The sequence below is a fragment of the Gadus macrocephalus genome, chromosome 14 (assembly GCF_031168955.1).
Source record: "Gadus macrocephalus chromosome 14, ASM3116895v1".
In the NCBI taxonomy this organism is placed as follows: Eukaryota; Metazoa; Chordata; class Actinopteri; order Gadiformes; family Gadidae; genus Gadus; species Gadus macrocephalus.
This window is the reverse complement of record NC_082395.1, coordinates 24,399,114-24,418,971: the sequence shown is the minus strand read 5'-3', so window position 1 is coordinate 24,418,971 and position 19,858 is coordinate 24,399,114. Positions and strand designations below refer to the sequence as shown.

General features: G+C 45.2%; 1 protein-coding gene across 2 annotated transcripts in view; it reads right to left on the bottom strand.

Annotated features, from left to right (window-relative positions):
- Positions 1–19,858, bottom strand: part of cdh8 (cadherin 8) — a 78,795-nt gene that overhangs the window by 13,835 nt on the left and 45,102 nt on the right. For both annotated transcript variants that reach the window (XM_060072267.1, XM_060072269.1), the window contains exons 4-7: positions 16,619–16,738; positions 12,884–13,051; positions 11,902–12,089; positions 6,917–7,164 (exon numbers count right to left, since the gene is read on the bottom strand). In XM_060072267.1, the coding sequence (XP_059928250.1) occupies positions 6,917–7,164; positions 11,902–12,089; positions 12,884–13,051; positions 16,619–16,738 (724 nt within the window). The remainder of the gene's footprint in view (positions 1–6,916; positions 7,165–11,901; positions 12,090–12,883; positions 13,052–16,618; positions 16,739–19,858) is intronic.

The window sequence follows — 19,858 nt, the reverse complement described above, 5'->3', positions numbered from 1 at the left end:
AGGAGAGAGAGGAGAGGGGAGAGAGGGGAGAGAGAGAGAGGAGGAGAGGGGAGAGAGGGAGAGAGAGGGGGAGAGAGGGGAGAGAGAGGAGAGAGGAGGAGAGGGGGAGAGAGGGAGAGAGAGGGAGGGAGGGATAGAGAGAGAGAGAGAGAGAGAGAGAGAGAGGAGAGAGGAGAGAGAGAGAGAGAGAGCGCGAGAGAGAGAGAGAGCGAGAGAGAGCGCGAGAGAGAGAGGGATAGAGAGAGCGAGAGGAGAGGGGCTGAGGAGGGAGGGCGAGAGAGAGAGCGAGACAGAGAGGGGAGAGGGAGGGAAAGGCAGAGAGAGAGAGACAGAGAGAGAGACCCAGAGACAAAATAGCTGCAATGATTTAGATTGGAGGGTGGGGTTGGGGTGAATAAATAAGCCACTGGCCCAGATTCCATTGTTGTGGAGATGTAGACGAGCCGTGACATTTCATTTTTGAGATGAAATAGTGTAAAATCCTCCAGACACCAGGCTAGGAAAAAGTCCACAAGGACCACCCCCCCCCCCCCTCTCTTCTCCCCCCACACCATCCACCAATCCCTCCCTACATACCAATCCCCCCCCGCCCCAATCCAGCCAAGCAGGCCTCCCTGTTCTGGCCCCGCCGAGCACTTTGAAGACAGGGAGCCACCGGGGAGCATCTGCGTGCTAGAGCCCCCTCAGACGGGCCCCCGTCAGACTGACAGCTTCACGTGCTGCCGGAGAGACAGACCCTCCAAGGTTCTGCCAGCTGTCAGTCATCCTGACAGGCTGATGTGAAAAGAATTAAAATCAAATAAATAAAAATGTGATCTTCAGTGGTTAGGCTTACTGTGTGTGTGCGTGGTTTTCCCGAGTTTGATGGGAATTTATGTGTGGTGTGTATGTGTGTGTGTGTGTTATGTGTGCACAGGTAGTGTTTCAGCTTAGCACTTCTTCTCAACCTTATCAGCAGTGCTGGCCTGACCTCAATGTGACACTCAGCCCAGCACACGTTCCTCAGCAGTCAACAAATATCCAGAGGATCGGATCACCAGAGAAATGACAGCTAGAGGGAGAATAATACTATGCATACAGATATAAACTATACATATAAACATTATACATAAACTTTATCTATGGACAACATAAACTATATATATGGACTATATTTATAATAAATGTATACAGACTATATAAATGATATATATGGACTCCATAAACTATATGTATGGATTATATTTAAATACAATATACAGACTATATAAACGATATATATGGACTATATATATACTGTATATATGGACACATGGATGGATTATATACATATGTTCTATACTGTATATAAGTACTACATTATGTACTTTATCTATATGTGTATTATGTGTGCCCCATCACCATAAAAACTCACAAATAAGAGATGTGTTTTTCGTCCCCTGACAAAAAAACAACAAAGTCATTCATTAGTTGCATCAATTATTTATATTGTGGGGACATAGTGAGTTTATATTGTGGGGACATTGTGCGTTAGTGGGGACAGTGTGTGTTTATATTGTGGGGACATTGTGTGTATATATTATGGGGACATTGTGTGTTTATTTTTTGGGGACATAGTGAGTTTATATTGTGGGGACATTGTGCGTTTGAGGAGACAGTGTGTTTAGATTGTGGGGACATTTTGTGTTTGTGGGGACATTGTGCGTTTGTGGGGACAGTGTGTATTTATATTATGGGGACATTGTGCGTATGTTGGGACATTGTGCGGTCTGCCTTGATGTGTTGTGTTGCTTTAGGAAATAGCTTCCGTGGTTTTGCAGAACCATGCGAAAATACAAAAGCAGCAGTGATTTCTGGAGGACAAAGACGTCATTTAGAGGATAAAAATGATTCCATTGTTTCCTTGTCTCTGTGACCTCTGCTTTTATAATGTCATGTAGATAATTCTCACAAAGGGCATGCAGGCGCTTTTGACTGTGTTCCACTTAGCCCGTGGAACAGTGTGTGTGTGCAGTGTGTAACTAATTTATGTTTTTTTATTTTTCGAACATGATTTATGCTTACTTTTTACTCACAGACTGTGTGTGAGTGTGTGCATGCGTTGGTGTGAGTGTGTGTGTGTGTGCTTGCATGCGTGGGTGTGAGTGTGTGTGTATGTGTGTGTGTTCATGCATGGGTCTGAGTGTGTGTGTGTGTCTCTGTGTCTGTGGGCGTATGTGTGTGTGCATGCATGTGTGGGTGTGAGGGTGTGTGTTTGTGTGCGTATGTGTGTGTGCATGCATGCGTAGGTGTGAGTGTGTGTGCCTGTGTGAGTATGCGTTTCCGTGTGCGTGTGCATGCATGTGTGAGTGTGTAAAGATGCTTTTTACTGTTGTTTCTGCAGGGAACACAGTGTCTCTACCCAGTGTCTCAATGACATTCTTGTTATTAGGTCAGTGGTTCCACTGGGAGAGCCGCAGATGCACAACTCGTGTTTTTGCCTCGAATGCTGACCAGCTTTGTAAAACAATGTCCTTTTTTTCATTTTTTTATTGTATCTCTGGCACCATGATTCCTCAAAGAGGGACAAAAAAAAACACTAAATAAAATACTAGGGCTTTGTTCCCCTGGAAAAAGCAGTCATTTATATTCCATATATATATATATATATATATATATATATATATCTCATCTATCTCAAACAAATCTCTGGCGTATTTTATTCAACAGGGGATGGAAAGAGAAATAAATCTCACATATGATCTCACACATCTAGGATAAACCTTTGCTGAGATTTGCTTGTCACAAATCCTGCCGTTTCTATCTGCCAATCGGCCGTTTGAAATGTTGATTTCAAACTTCAGAGCCAATCCCAAGGGAGAGTGACACTGAGCGCTCGTTTGTGAAGAATTCACCCTAAATGATCCATTCAGACGCAGCGAGTCCCAGCGCATGGCTCTGCTGCTCTCTGATGAGGGAGAGAAGGCCTGCAGCCCGGCCACAGACCGGGGCCTCCTCTGGCCTGGTCTGGAGGAACAGCTCCTGGTCCGAGGGGTTCGCCCAGTAATCTAACGTAATGCTGGGTGAGCAGAGACACCTTTACCACGGCTCCACCCCCGACTCCCCCGAACTACAGCTTCAAACTACTACTGCTATACAATTAAAGTCCAAGACATGAGAGAGAGAGAGAGAGAGAGAGAGAGAGAGAGAGAGAGAGAGAGAGAGAGAGAGAGAGAGTGAGAGAGCGCTCATATTCTACAGTACACCAGGTGCTGCTATCATTCATATGGATGTAGGATGCACTGTGTAAAATAATTATTATTCTCTATCCTCGACATAAATAACTCCTTTGTTTTGTCGTTTGTTAAGTTCTGTTTGGTTCGATTTTATTTTTGGTTTTGGTCTAAAGCTGCGTTTCCATCCCCCTGATCTAATGCAAATTTTGAAGTATCGAATCATTAAACGGTGGTGGAAACACCAAAATTTGCATAAAAATCCTCTAATTCACAAAAAGGTTTATCCGCTCGCTTGAGGTGGTTTTTGAGAAATGCGAAGGAGAGTAAATGGGAGATGGAAACACACTTTTCGAAACAGCTGTGACGTAGGGAACGTTGAACACACAGGACTGACAACGTCCGTCCGATTTCCGACCGGCCATAGCAACCCTGCCGACATCAACTTGTAGCGTCAATATATATATACTTTTAAGCGTTTATATACATAGACATCCTGTATCATATATATATATATGATATAGGATGTCTATGTTTGCATATCCTTTAATTATACCCTGTCCATTAATCCCTGATATATGGACACCTATGTAATTTCAGTCAAATTGTCTGTTCAGCCTTCAAACGAGAGCTGGTACATTGTGGAAAATGCATTAAACTGTAATCAGAAAACGCGGTTATATGCTATAGACCCTGGAGTATCTGTGGTATAAAGGCTGCAATGAATTTCAAATTATAAATATGTACAATGTATCCTTTAAATACGTCCATGGAACAGATGGCCAATGGGAATAATAGATACGTGTGGACCGCTGAACTTTTCCTTTCTCTCATCGAAGAAAAAAACATTACAGCTATTTTAGATGGAAAACAATGCAATTCCACTATATATCAGGGCCTAAGAGAGGATGTTATCAAAAGGATACTAGCCCTGGAATGTGTAGTTTTTCGCTCCAACCACTTGATGGAAACGCACCTAATTCAAATTACTTTTTTGCAAACTTTCTATCTAAAAGATGATTTGCATCACCTTTTAGATGGAAACGTGACTACTGAAATGTTAAAAGGGGAGTCTATCATGTAAAATAAGAAAATATATATTTTTATGAATATGAATTGATATCGCAGTTTAAAGTTCGATCTTATGGTTCAGGCGATACCAAAAAAAATGTATTGTAATTTTTTCTTAATGTTAGAATACAAATGTGTAATTGCTAAATAAATATGACTATTTACATGACATGATAAACCATCTAAAAAAGTGATCTAAGGCCTTTTGAATAAGCTGTTATTTTGACCAGATTCGGGCAGCTCATTTTGGATTGGTGGCAGGGGCTATCAACCAATCATCTAAACTTCAGCAATGTCCTTCACAAGGTAAATACCCTGGCACGCACGGTGAGTTCATGAGCAAGTAAAATAACTTTTGGAATTCATATCAACTCATTTAAAAATACAAAATAATAATAAACGGGACCATGGCAGGAAATAAGGTCAGAGGAAAGCAAATGATGTGGTTACATGGGATGACCTCGGTTACCGCGAGGACGCCTCCTCCGCATCTCCGCTCCCGGGATGTAATTGCTAAACACGCGGACGCCGCTGGCAGAGCGTCTCCGTGACGGCGCCCCCCTCTCCGCCCACAAACCAATTACCTACAACCACAAGTTGGTGTTGTCCCGGGAACGAGGCGCGGCTGACGCCTAAACTTATGAAATGCCGTGGTGGCGGCTCTGCTGCAGGAGGAACTGCCTGAACACCAGTCCTGAAGGTGCCCTTGAGGTGTTCTGAGAACAGCTCGTACGGTGGAGGATGGATGGTCCACCTCCATCACCTCGGCCGGGGGCCGCCTCCATCACAGACTCCCCATGAGAGGAACGCATCCAATCACGTTCAGATAACGAACCAAACACAACAAGGCCAAGGGCTCTATCTTGCATTCGGCGCAATTGGCTTTCTCACTGGCGCATGTGTCTTGCTAGTTTGCAACTGGTGCAGAGCGTTCTTTTCCCTCCTGCGCCATGCGTCGGTTAATAAGGGAATGATCTTGCGCCCCAAGGGGCAGTTCGGCGAAAGGAGGAGGCGTGTTCCTTCCCTGGTGCTATTTTGCAGTTCCAGAAATCACAAACCAGGAAATACCTGGTTTAAAGTCAGTGGCTCGTTGTTCAGATGCTATTTTAAGGGCGCATGCATAATGTTGCTTGTGCACCTCGCGCATACACTTTGCTTCTCTCATCTACCTAGCCACACATTCTTGGGAAATTATTTGGGAAAGAACAGCTGATACAGCGGTAATAAGGTGTATTTTTAAATCAATGCATCTGCAAACACCGTACAATAAACATATATTTTCTTGACACAGACATCATGTACATGCCCATAACTTTTAGGATTGATGAGTATTAGATCGTGAGAAAACATTGTTTTACCGCGAGTGAGTGTTAAATAGAATGAATGAATGCAAGTGCGTGTGTGCGTATCTGTAAAATAATTAATGAATGTGGGCGCGCGCGTGTGCGTCCATCTGTTTAAACACACGCAAACTAAACACGTGACGCATAATACAGTCCATGGCAATGTATTAACGGGGGGACACATGCATATTAGGAACACAAGTCGATAACAATAATGCATACAATACTGATAACAAGAAACAATGTTTATAATGTATTGCGTATATCATTAAATAGAACCACAGTTTCGCATAACATATGTATGTTAAGATTTGGAATAAGAAAACCTTATTCCATGTGTGAATTAGGCCATATTATTTAGCCAAAAACTGAGCCATTTGAAGTTTGAAATTCATGTGCATCCGTCTCATAGGAGACTGCAGACGTGCTGTCAAAATATCAACTCGTCAGTTTCAAATGCGCTCATGGCTCTTAAAGGGGATGGGAGCTGGCACTCTCATTGGTTTATTGCAGTTAATTACTCTTGCTCCGGGCGCAAGAGTAATATTTGCGCCGGTAAAATTGCAACATCACCATAGAACCGCCCACAAAGCTTCTTGCGCTTGGCGCTTCTCACTTGCGTTTCAGACCGCTTAAAATAGGGCCCCAAATGTTGTCTGTCCACCGTATCACAAATCTATTTCACACACCACGAATAAATGTGCATAGGGCTCTTGTGAGTGTACAGTGCTGTGTGATGTGCATGGTTCTGATTTGAGTGTGCACGGTGCTGATTTGAGTGTACACAGTGATGATTTGAGTGTGCACGGTGTGACCATTGGGTCCAGTCGGGCTCTGGTGAATACATTCGGTACAACAACGCAACATAACGAGGAATAGCTTTTTTTTACACTAATTTAAGAAAAGATGGGCTCTAGTTGTCAGTCTGCAATGTGAAGCCATCATATTGTCTGCATATTATAACACTGTTCAAATATGTAGGCTAGCTTCTATTATTTAGTCCATTGTTGGGTTACTTTCCTCCCCTTACTGCTCTCCAAAATTTGTTCAAAGACCTTCCTGAGCTAAGACCACCTACATTAAAAATTATTCTTCTCTAGCAAAACAATATTTAGCCCCAAGTCATTTTACACAATATGTCCCAAATAATGTTGATAATAATGACCGTGAGTTGAAAGGGGTTCTACTAGGATATTTATGATTATATATTACAAATAGTATATGTTTTATAGAACAATCTTTTGGCATGGTAGCCTGCAGTGGCGCCGGCGGTCCAGCGGTGGCGCTGTGCTCTGCTGGGTCACTCCTCACCTGACCAGGCTCCCCGTGGTGTCGGGGTCGCGGGCGTTGACCGTGCCGATCACCGCGTTGACGGGCGCGTTCTCGTTGACCTCCAGCACGTAGGCGGGCCGCGTGAAGACGGGTGGTTCATCCGAGTCCTCCACCACCACCTTCACCGTGGCCGTGTCCCGGTAGGGGCCCCCGCTGCCCGGCTCCGAGCGCAGGTTGGTGGCCTCCACCTTCAGCGTGAACGCCTTCTTACTCTCGAAGTCCAGGGGCTGGGCACAGGGGGAGGGACAGGAAGTCAGGGACGCACAGGAAGGAAACACACAGGAAGGCAACGCACAAGGAGGCAGGGACAGGAAGTCGGGGATGCACAGGAAGGGCGGGACAGGAAGTGAGGGACGCAAAGGAAGTGAAAGGACACACAGGAAGTAACGGATGCACAGGAAGTGAGGGACGCACAGGAAGGCAACGCACAGGGAGGGAGGGACAGGAAGTCAGTGAAAGAACATTTTATAATAATAGATATATGTATAGTGAATATGTATTTCTTGTTTTGTTTATCTTTCATTTGTTAATGTTCCGCCGCTACATCATAACATTCATCAGCCCGGCATCCTCCTTTGGTCGGCCTTTCCCATCCTGCCCAGACATTCTTTCTCTTCTCTATCCCTGTCCTGTATCACAAGTCACTCATAATGCATATAGCATCATTTAAAAAATCTAGGTGTATATTGTGAGGCGGACATATTAGAAACACCCAGTCCTACTGTTGACCAGCAGGGAGGCGGTTATCCAGATGTGACACCGTTTCAATAAAACTCCTTTACCAGCTCTGAGTTCGACGGCTTTGATTTGAAATTATTAATCACACGTAAGAAATGTGATTTGCATATTCATGCGACCTGAAATTATAATTATTGCGTTCCTGTCACTTCGAAGGATTACACATTTTCCGGCTCATGCTCTCAATGTCAGAGATGTATGACTGCTTTCACAACCACTAACACAATCAGATGGAGTCAAATGAATTGCACAGCAATTATGAAAAATATGCAACAATACCGAACCAGAGCGAATAGCAGCCATCAATGTGATTGAGTAGACATATCAAAACGCAAATCGTCCTTTTTACCTCCTGCCTGTGCATGTTAGACATCATTTTGCAAATGACACTTCATTGATATGTGCAAAATGTAAAAGTGTCACATTGTCACTTCCTGGGAATCTCTGAGGGCAAACCCAGAATGTCACAGTTTCATTGTGAATCACCTCTGGTCCCTCGCACCCTGCTAGAATAATGGGATCAAGTCACTTCCACACTCCATAACCAGGATTTATAGCGGAATCACAACCAGACCGCAGCTTTGGGGGATAAGAATGAGTAGAGGGAGGAAGGAGCAAACGTATTCACAAAGAGAATGAGTAAGATATGGAGATAATGAGATAAATACAGATGTAATGACAGAGGTAATGAGTTATATATAGAGGTAATGACAGAGATAATGAGTAAGATGTAAAGGTACTGTGTTAGATACAGAGGTAATGACAGAGAGAAAGAGTTAGATATAGAGGTACTGAGTTAGATACAGGGGTAATGACAGAGAGAATGAGTTAGATATAGAGGTAATGAAAGAGAGAGGAGAGTTAGACATAGAGGTAATGACAGGGGTAATGAGTTAGGTATAGAGGTAATCACAGAGAGAGGATAAGTAGATATAGAGGTAATGAGAGAGAAAAAAAGTTAGATAATGAGGTAATGACAGGGGTAATGAGTTAGATATATAGGTAATGACAGAGAGAGAAGAGTTAAATACAGAGGTAATGAGTTAGATACAGAGGTAATGACAGAGAGAATGAGTTAGATATTGAGGTAATGAGTTAGATACAGAGGTAATGACGGAGAGAATGAGTTACAAATAGAGGTAATGAAAGAGAGAGGAATGTTAGAGATAGCCGTAATGACAGAGAGAATGAATTAGATTTAGAGGTAATGACAAAGAGAGATGATTTAGATATAAAAGTAATGATAGGGGTTATGAGTTAGGTATAGAGGTAATGAGTTAGATACAGAGCTAATGAGAGAGCGAAGAGTTAGATATAGAGGAAATGACAGTGAGAATGAGGTGTAGAGGTAATGAAAGCGAATGAGCTGTAGAGGTAATGATACATTCCTTGTAAACGAGGTGTATTAGGAATGAGCTGACTGCAGCTACACTGGGCCCAGGTGCACTAGGAATGAGCTTCAATCGGACGGCTGAGGATATAGGGGACCCTTTAGAATACAACTGTTAGAGGTAATTTCAGTATATTAAAGACGTGTACATATATGTTTAATAGAGATATAATTTCAGTGCATGAAAGTCATGTTAATTTTTATGCTATGTAAAGATATTATATCAGTATATTAAAGACATGTACATGGATGTTAAATAGAGACATAATATCAGTATATTAAAGACAGTTACATCTTCAATAGAGAAATAATATAAGTATATTAAAGACATGAACATGTTAAATAGAGTATATATATACAGTATATTACATACCGTTAAATATATGTTAAATAGAGATACAATGTCAGTTTATTAACGAGTTAAATATTGATGTTAAATACAGCTATAATATATGCATATTATAGACAGCAACATATCTGTTAAATATAATATTAGTACATTAAAAACAGTTCTATATCTTTTAAATAGATATATCAGCATATTCTAGACAAATACATATAAGTTAAATAGAGACATTGTATCAGTATATTAAAGATAGCTAAATATAAGTTAAATATAGACACTATAGCAGTATATCAAAGACAGTTAAATATGAGCTAAATAGAGACATTATATCAATATATTAAAGACAGTAAAATATAAGTGAAATATAGCCAATACATCAGTGTATTAAAGACATTGAAATAATATATTGTTTAGTATTAAAATGGGCCTTCGTATCACATGTAGCTCAAGGTTCCCTTATAATCAGTCAAGTGGTTGGTTAGCAAGAATCTAATGTAGGGGCTAGCACTATTATATCTCAGAATACAGAACTACCACATCTCCTCCACAGCACATGCGTACTTGTTGTTTGCAGAATCTCAAACAGCACTGCCTTCCCTACTATTGTTCCCCCTCCCACCAGAACCAAATTGGTACGTATACATGAGGTATTTTTAAGACATCAAAGTTCGGCCCTGGCTTGCGGGTTGAAAGCTCACATCCCACAGAAAGATGAACTCTCAGCACGCCTGAGGGCTGGCAGATAAAACGCTTAACATCCCAAACAACAAAGAGCCTCTCTTCCCTCTCTTCTCGCGTCGCAGTTAGATCAATATGTTTTAACCTTGCCGTAAAGGTTATTTAATAATTTGTGGGACCCCTTCCTCCATCGCTCATCCACTTGTAACCTCAATCCCACCTCTTTGTTTTAATAAGAAATGAGGAGCTGGGAGACACATCATCGTGTTCTCAGAAGCTGTTTGGAGAAGAGTGGTGAAGATAATCAAGCAGGGGCCATTACCTCTTCCTTACAAACAGTCACCCAGAGCCGCCAACTCGCCCCCATCTCCATTGTTTCCTTCTAATCAGTGATGGCACGAACAGACGCGGTATAAATGTGAAGAGATGAGTGGGAACAAGCCTGACACTGCGTTGGGGAAAGGAGCATGCTTGACATTTACTTTGTCAACTGTAAGACTCCTTGTATCCACTTTGCCTTACATCACTCCTGTTTCCCTTTCCAGTCCCCGGCAGATTGCCCTGGTTCTTGATCGCTCCACCTCCCATGTCGCTTGAATTGTTCACAGTTTGACAAAGTCACACTGGCTGTCCTTGGGGTAATGTCATTTTGCATCTGAACACAATGGCCCTCCGCACTGAAGTGATGTATAGCTTCCTCCTCTGATGCTGAAGCAGCCATGACTCAAGACTGAAGAGCAGCCGTCTATCAATCACACCACGTGCCACGCAGACCTCGGGATCCAGCGCAGAACGTTGGGACTATGTACATTGAATACATCCATACATAACCAGTGTGCTCCGCTTTCAAAGCCTGCCGTGAAACATCCATTCGATTCCTGCGGTGTCCTTGACAATGGGAGCTGTGCTCAAACTAACCCACATTCCCCGTGCTCATTAAAATGCAGTGATATTTTCAGATGTAAATGTTCCTCTTCAGTAATGAGTGGAATACAGCATGCAGACTTCTACATATCTGCTGACAAATATCAGAACTCAGCGCTCCAACCTCTGTCGCTGTTATGGTGAAGAACACATCGGCCTGTATATCCCTAGACACACCGGTCTGTACTTCCACAGACACACCGGTCTGTATATCCCCAGACACACCGGTCTGTATATCCACAGACACACCGGTCTGTATATCCACAGACACACCGGTCTGTATATCCACAGACACATGAATGTCGGCAGTAGAATTTGTCATTGAGATCCTGGTGTTATCCGGACGGCGGCCCTTGTTTCCCTGACATTAGCGCGCTGCTGCGTTCGCTACAAGGTTACGCTCCATGGCCGCGATGGACTCCTGCCAATTCGTGTGTTGTTTTTTTTCATAACCACCTTGAAAATCGTTGTCAAGAAATGAAACGTCCTGCGGAGTTGTCGGACGGCCAGCGGAGAGCGGAGGAGTTGGACGGAGCCAGAGATGTGTGCGTGTCAGTCCTTGGTTCTAGGTATGTGCGTGTCACTCCTTGTTTCTAGGTGTGTGTGTGTAAGTCGTCGGTTCTTCGCCAATCGACTGGCAAGGATTAATTGGGGCGTTAGCAAAACTAAATTCAGCATAAACTAAAGTGTGCACTGAACCCCTTCTTTAAATCACTGAGCCACTGAGTTAAGACCAACTGAGAGAGAGAGAGAGAGAGAGAGAGAGAGAGAGAGAGAGAGAGAGAGAGAGAGAGAGAGAGAGAGAGAGAGAGAGAGAAGCAGAGCGAGAAACAGAGCGAGCGATAGCGCAGTACATCGGGGAATCTCCTGGTAGGACTCGGGGCTTACCTTCTTCAGCTTGAGAATCCCCTCCTGAGTCTGGCCGTCCGTTGATATCTGGAACATTCCCCTCTCGTCTCCCTCGATGATGTTGTATGTGGACTTGGCGTTCTCCCCGATGTCTCTATCGTTGGCCTTCACCCTGCCACCTGCCTTCCCAATGGGCAGGTCCTCTGGGATCACAAACTCATACAGACCTGCGGGTACACGGGAAATATTCAGCAATGGAGCGGAGGATTGCAGTGCTGAGCAGCACAGCCTCCTGCTGCTTGGACCAGGAAACAATCTGAACACGGCCTCCTGCTAAACAGGGAAAAGTCTGAACACAGCCTCCTGCTGACCAGGAAACAGTCTGAACACAGCCTCCTGCTAAACAGGGAACAGTCTGGATACAGCCTCCTGCTAATCAGAGAACAGTCTGGACACAGCCTCCTGCTTCCTGGACCAGGAGACAGTCTGAACACAGCCTCCTGCTAAACAGGGAACAGTCTGAACACAGCCTCATGCTGACCAGGAAACAGTCTGAACACAGCCTCCTGCCGCCTGGACCAGGAGACAGTCTGAACACAGCCTCCAGCTGCCTGGACCAGGAGACATTTTGAACACAGCCTCCTGCTTCCTGGACCAGGAGACAGTCTGAACACAGCCTCCTGCTGCCTGGAGACAGTCTGGACACAGCCTCCTGCTTCCTGGACAAGGAGACAGTCTGAACACAGCCTCCTGCTGCCTGGACCAGGATACAGTCTGAATACAGCCTCCGGCTGACCAGGAAACATTCCGAACACAGCTTCCTGCTGCCTGGACCGGGGGACAGTCTGCAGAGACTCATGCACGGCACACTGCATCCACATGCTGCCTTAGCCATCTTGATTTTTCAAGAAAACCGCCAAATAGCCACATAAAACCCCCTCTCAACACACTCTAGATGATAAAGACTTTACTTCAGATGACCTTTTCTTCAAGGTCATCTGAAGCTCACATCGGATCTTACTTTTGGAGAACTTAGGCGGGTTGTCGTTGACGTCGGTCAGGGTGACGGTGACGGTGGTGGTGCCGGAGAGGCCGCCCATGTGCCCGCCCATGTCCTTGGCCTGGATGACCACCAGGTACTCCTCTCTCATCTCCCGGTCCATCCCGTGAAGAGCGATCTTAATGGTGGCTGAGGAAGAGACCCTACAGGTTACGCTATGTCTAAATCAACGGTTAAGAGAAATGGGTGAACTCAAGGCTTGTGTCTTTGCCTTCGATCCATTCAGCAGGAATTGTGACGACCTTCTGAACACAGGGGCCACAGCATGGACCCCGACGGGCATGCAGGTGATAATCAACCACGAGGCTGCAATGGCGGCGATGTGACCCGTTTGTCTCTCACGCTGTTCACGTGCGCTCATTTATATTCTGATTGAGTGTGAATTACGCTGACTGTCTTGTATAACGTTGCATATTGTATGCAGAATGGACCTTAGTGAGTGTGTCGCAGCGCTGAATATAAAACAAGCTCAGCCGCAGTATATGTGGATAATCCACTCAGGAAACAGAGGCCCGCAGGATCATCAAATGAATATAAAACCCCTCATGAAAGCCTAGCTTTGGCATGACACCCTACAGTGGTCCTGAGCTGCCTCAAACAATGGAGAGGCTCCAGAATACGACGAAGGCAAAGGCTTTTGTTTTTTAGTGTTGGTGGTGCTGATGTATTCTAGGGTATTCATTTATTGTTTTCACGGAGAGAGAAGCCGCGGTCCACGGAGGGGCAGTTGTACATGAACAGATGTACTGTTATATTAAGTTAAGATTGGATGTGAAGTCGAAGAAGTAGAGGAGGCGGCTGATCCCCGCAGATGGTGGAGGTCGGCGTGGTTCTGCAAGACAGTGTTCATATTGTCCAGGCTGAGCGTTGACGTGGAGACTCTGGTTGTTCTGCAGATGACAGTGTTTGTAGAGGTAGAGTAGTGTAGAAGACAGTGTTCATAAAGAAAATTTTCATGTTTTCTACCTCAGGTTGTGCTCACGTTGTCTGGCTCAGGTTGTGTTCATGTTGTCTACCTCAGGTTGTGTTAACATTGTCTACCTTGTGTCCAGGTTGTGTTAACATTGTCTACCTCGTGTCCAGGCTGAGCCTGAACGGTTGGGTCTTGAGGATTTATTTACTCATTCTCTTTGGCCATGAGTTTTCATTTATCTCGGTCCCTAAACTATTTGGGTCTAGACACAAATGACAGTCCAACCAGGTGCCCTTGAAAAATGGGCTGAAAGCAACGACCATGGGACCCAGAGAGCAATTTGTTTTGCGCTCCAACACTGGTTCATGTCACCCCGTGAGGTCTTCTCCCCTCCACATCATTTATTACCCCTCTGTTTTAGTTCTGGTGGTTTTCAACAGGGTTGTTGATGAACTTAATTTTTTTTTTATTATCTAGGGACACAGATGGACTCGACTTTGAATGAACAGCATTCCAAATTCTCGCTCCAGCTCAGGAACACACAGTGTACGGTGTGTACGGTGTGTATGGTGTGTACAGTGTGCGGTGTGTACGATGTGTACAGTGTGTGTACAGTGTGTGTACAGTGTGTGTACAGTGTGTGTACAGTGTACGGTGTCATTTGGTCTGAGCATCGAGAAGTAGGGGGGGGGGGGGGATAATTCCTTTTCTGTGGGAATGAATAAACCCATATATTTACAGAAAGCGTTGAACCTCTTCAGTGTGTTCTGAAATAGATCAGCCAGCCGCATGGATGTCATGCATGTTCTACTCGATAACATACAGTATTAGACACATCTGGAGTGGAGGACTCTCTACCAGTACCCTTCTGAGCTTCCCGAACAGTATTCAGTAAACTACAGGTTAACCACAATATTCAGCACCTCCAAAGAACTGAAATAGCCTCTCAGCTACGAGGGATTGAGGGCATGAACCCTAACCCTTAAATGTTCTCCTCTTCTATAAACAGATCAATTAATACCTACACATCATGTATGAGTGCATTGACAAACACACACACACACACACACACACAAATACCGCCATCTTGTTTCTTCAGTCATCCTGCAACAAGCAGCACTCTCATCCCTGTTGATCATAGCTGATTATTCAAATGAATTCGTAATCACTGAGCGGGAGCACAAACAAACACTCATTTCCGTACAACCGCAGAAACTTTCTCCTCTTCCTCTTTTCCCCATCGCCCATGAAATGAAGAACGGGCCGCACTGTTTGTTTATTTTCAAATGCTTTTCATTTCGACATGGCGCTGTAAGTGTCAAACGCATTTTAATAGTTGTTTTCCTTTTACCTTTTAATTTTCATTAACATTCATTAAAACATCCGGCACACTCGAATGAGCCATCTGCATGTGCTCAGTAATCACGCAAAGCAGGAATGCTAATCCCTAACTGTCCTCTAAGTGTTTTTGTTCCTGACAGCTCCCCTTGTGCGCCACGCCAACGCTTTAATCACAAACTCTAAGGATGACAACCAATTTCATTACAAAAACACCGTCCATATAATTATGGATGCACATATATGAAATGCTTACGGGATCTGCTTAGTTTCTCACAGCCTGAGTTGATTCCACATCATTTCTTATTAATTTCTCCTTGCTATTATTTAATCATGTGGGTGTAAAGACTCGCTGATAAACCTTGAAAATGCCATAAAATGTGCAAATTAGAAATATTTTTCTCTTAAACCAGAAATGTGACATGATAATGTTTCCAGTCCCAGTGAGGCTGGGTGTGTGGTTCTAATGCACATCTTGAACGTCTTGTGTGGTATTCCATGAAACTGTTCACTAGATTTAAGTTGGCAGTTATTATTCTAACTGAACATGACTTTATGAATGAGGAATACATATACTCAATATTGTTGGATTTAGTTTATTTTGTTTATGAGGGGTCGATGGGGCAGCGGGCTACAAAAGGCTTCCCTGCTGCTAGTGCTGGTGAGCACTGAGGCTGTAGTGCAGATCATGGTTCAATACTCATTTGCCAAACCAGTCCGGCAGCGTTAGTGTTGTGGACTAGATCACGTACCTGTGTTACTGTTCATACACAGCTTTAGAAAAGGTACCATGCTCTTCATGCGTAGGTGAGTATTAATGAGGGGAATTGTAGCTTGTTTTCTGGCCTCTTGGACTAGTCTTTAGCTTGGTGTTCTGCTTCAAACTCACTATTAAAGACTACCGGTAATCCTTAGAAGGTAAGGTGCTATCATAGCCACATTATGGCCTCCTTCAGCCGGACGCCGCCTCTCCCTTCCATCCCTCCCTCCTCTTTCACGTTTTTTTAAGGGACCCCTCCATCGTCTTTAAAGGTATTTTAAGGTACTCCATGGTAGAGTGTGGAACCCTTTCTCAAGCCCCTTTGGTTGTAAGTGAACTGCACCACCCACTCTCTCATTGGGATCGGAGTCCCTTGCTCCATTTCTCGGCCACTTACTACACAATAATACAAACTGGCTTAAGCTAGCTGTCCTTAACATACTATGGTATTCAGGAGCATGCTTAGAGTCACTTCCTTCCTTTTTCCAGGCAAATATAATAGCCTTTAAATCACCCTCTTTCTATGCAACTGAGAGTTTTGGAAGGTGCAATTATTTTATTAAATTACATCCTGCAGTAACATTCTACATGTAGGTCCGTTAATGACGTGTATCAAAAGACTGTTTGGATAAAGCGTGAGATGATAAATGCCTTGAATAGTTTTAGTATAGAACTGAACAGTTACCAGAGTTGGGGTCTATAGAGAAGTAGGGCTGGCCCTCCAGGATGCTGTAGACCAGCCGGGCGCTGTTCCCATACACGGGGTCGTCTGCATCGCTGGCCGTCACGCGGGTCACCGGCGTGCCTGTGGAGGCAGAGAGAGAGAGGAGTGAGACACACACAGAAACACGTCATCACCCCAGATCCGCGTCCAGCCGGCATCCCTGCAGACGCTCTGCTGCAGGACATCTCAGTCGCCTCCGCTCGCCGTCCAACACGCCGAGGGCGCTGTAGACCTTCACGCTGCGCTGCCGTGTCTCTGAGTGCAGACCACAGGCGGTGTGGTGGGGCACGGGCTGCCATCCATCACCCTGTCAGCCGTGGCGCTGGTTAGAGCGTCATCCAGGTAGATATGAGAGCATATGGACAGTGACTGTTTCCTTTAACGGGCTAATCACAGGGTAATCGCAGGCCCTGTATCTCCAGATCCATCGTGGCAGTTACAAATGACAGAGATTACATTACACACTTCATGTGTCATAGAACAGAAACCTACTACCCCCCCCCCCCCCCCCCCCCCCCAGCCCCCAGCAGCCATATAGCCTATACCCACAAGGCGTTACGTTTCCAAACGCCCACTTTGGATTCGTCTTAAAGCACCTTCTTACAACAACACAGCGACATTATACAAATGCCAACTCAGCCCATTGTAATTAATTGCCAGTAATTTGCCTCGCCCGGGCGGGTGGCCGAGCAGAGAGAACAAGACAGAATATCAGCAAACAGCAAGCCAAGGTACTCTTACAGATGGCCTGTTAATTGTTCTTGTAAAAGATGTTTGGAGGTGTCAACATGGCGCCGTGGGGACGATCCCTCGTGTTAGCGAGCCGTCAGGTCCTGACTACTGCAGTCTCTGACCACCACACAACCACACAACGGCTAGCGCACAACGGCTAACACACATCCACCCGCCCCATGCTGAGCCTCACCATTTACAAGTCAACAAACAAAGGAATATAAGACCACAGAAATTGTATCCGAGTCGAAGCTCGCTTGCAGCAGCAGTCAGAGGACGAAGTGTTGGTGTCGCCGTGGGGGTTGGAAGTGTTTCCGAAACACACTGAAATAAACATGGCCGATGTAACACAGCCATGATTGCGGTTTCCTTCCACATATTCTTACAGCTAGTTAGTGATGTTCCAGTCATAGGAATTAAGCTGTCAGACACAGCTAGGTTAACCAATGCTTCACACAGTGATGGGTCTTTTTCTTTCTCTGTACAAAAATCCCATCCAGATCCATGCGGGACGTTTTTAAAACCACTTTTCAAGATCCTCCTTGTTACGCTGCCAGCCACACATGTCAAGTATTGATTAATAGTCACCGCCCGTCTCTGGCCTCTTAACAGCAAAAACAAAGAGCCGAAAGCCTCTGACTGCTGCAGCCGCCTCAGTCCTGCAGGCAAATTACTTCAGTGGGAGAGAACTTCAAGCGGCCCTCAGAGACAGAGCTGTGAAGGTAATTCATAGTCTTTATGATGACCCTAGCTGTTGTGTTGCCAGAATCCTACCTTGTAAATTCCATAGCATTTGTTCCACACCACAAGCTGTTTCCAGGTTTCCTTTAGTGTTTAGATCACAGAGGATCGATGAGGATCGTTTGGTCCACACACTAACTGGCACAAACACACACACACACACGCACACACATGCAGAAACACAGATGGATACACAGACAGACACAACCACACACGCACAAACACAGACAAACAGAAACAAAGCTTAACACACACACACGCACACACACGCACACATACATGCAACCATACGCACAGGTTTAACCTTCCCTACACAAACACACACAAACCACATGTGATGGCCCTGTCTCCCGTTGCAATTGGCCCTTGCAGCACTAGCAATCATAATCTCCGCCGGCTGACAGTACGTATAGGCCATTGAAACTAAACCAGCAGCAGCTGTTGTTTGGTTCCTTACACCAAACACACGGCGTACATTCAATAACACTGAACACTTATCAGCGCTGCTCCCCCGCACATTGATAATAAGAGAGGAACAGCGGCGTGCACCGGAGCCCACAACGCTGGGGAGAGGTGGAGAGAGGGGGAGAGAGGGGGCCAGGGGGGGAGAGAGGGGAGAGAGGGGTAGAGAGGGCCAGGGGAGAGAGAGGGGAGAGAGCGGTAGAGAGGGCCAGGGGGGGAGAGAGGGGCGAAGGGCCATGGGGAGAAGGGAGAGAGGGGAGAGAGGGAGGAGGGCCATGGGAGAGAGAGGGGAGAGAGGGAGGAGGGCCATAGGAGAGAGAGGGGAGAGGGGAGAGAGGGGAGAGAGGGGTGAGGGCCATGGGGAGAGGGGCTGTTTTAAGTGTTTTAAAACGACAGATTTATAACAGTATATACATAAGGAAAGGTCCTCTATTGCCGCTTTTCCACTGCATGGTACCAGCTCGACACGACTCGACACGACTCGACTCAGCTCGCATTTTTTGCGTTTCCACCGCGGTACCATGGTATCTGGTACCTGAAGTGGCTGCTTTTTCTAGTACCTACTCGCTCTAGGTTCCAAGCGAGCTGAGCCGATGCTAAAAGGTGACGTCGGCAGACGGCCGGCGACTGATTGGCCAGAGAGTGTGACGAAGTCACGAGAGCGACATGGCAACCATGCTGGTAACATCCATAGCAGCACCGCAGCCAACATGTTCCACTTCTCCAACTTCTTCAACATGCCAGCTAATAATAGTAATGCGATCGATGTCCTCCATTGTTGTTATGTGGGTTCTGTCCATGTGTGGGTTGCGTATGAGTTGTTTGCGTCGCGTACACAAATACGTCACGGCCCTTTCGCGCAGCCGACCCCGCCCACGTCCAGGAGGTACTATTTGCGGTGGAAAAGCACCCGTGCTGCTACCGTGTCGAGTCGTGTCGTGTCGAGTCGTGTCGAGTCGAGCTACATGTGCGGTGGAAAAGCGGCATGTCTTCAGAATTAGCGTTAGAGTTGTGTTTCCATTACATTGGAAAAAATGAAGACATTTATTCGTACACTCAAGAACATAAAAAAAAAGTACTTCTAGAGGGAAGATGACACGTCTTCAGTCCAGTTAGAGCAGACAGCGACGCAATGGCAGCTCGTAGATATTACTAAAGAAAAATGTCCTTAAAAACTGTGGAACAGCAGACATGAAATTGCAGCCAGACAGACACACATTCACACAGACACACAGACAGAAGACTGCCTGGGGTCGGCTTAGCTCA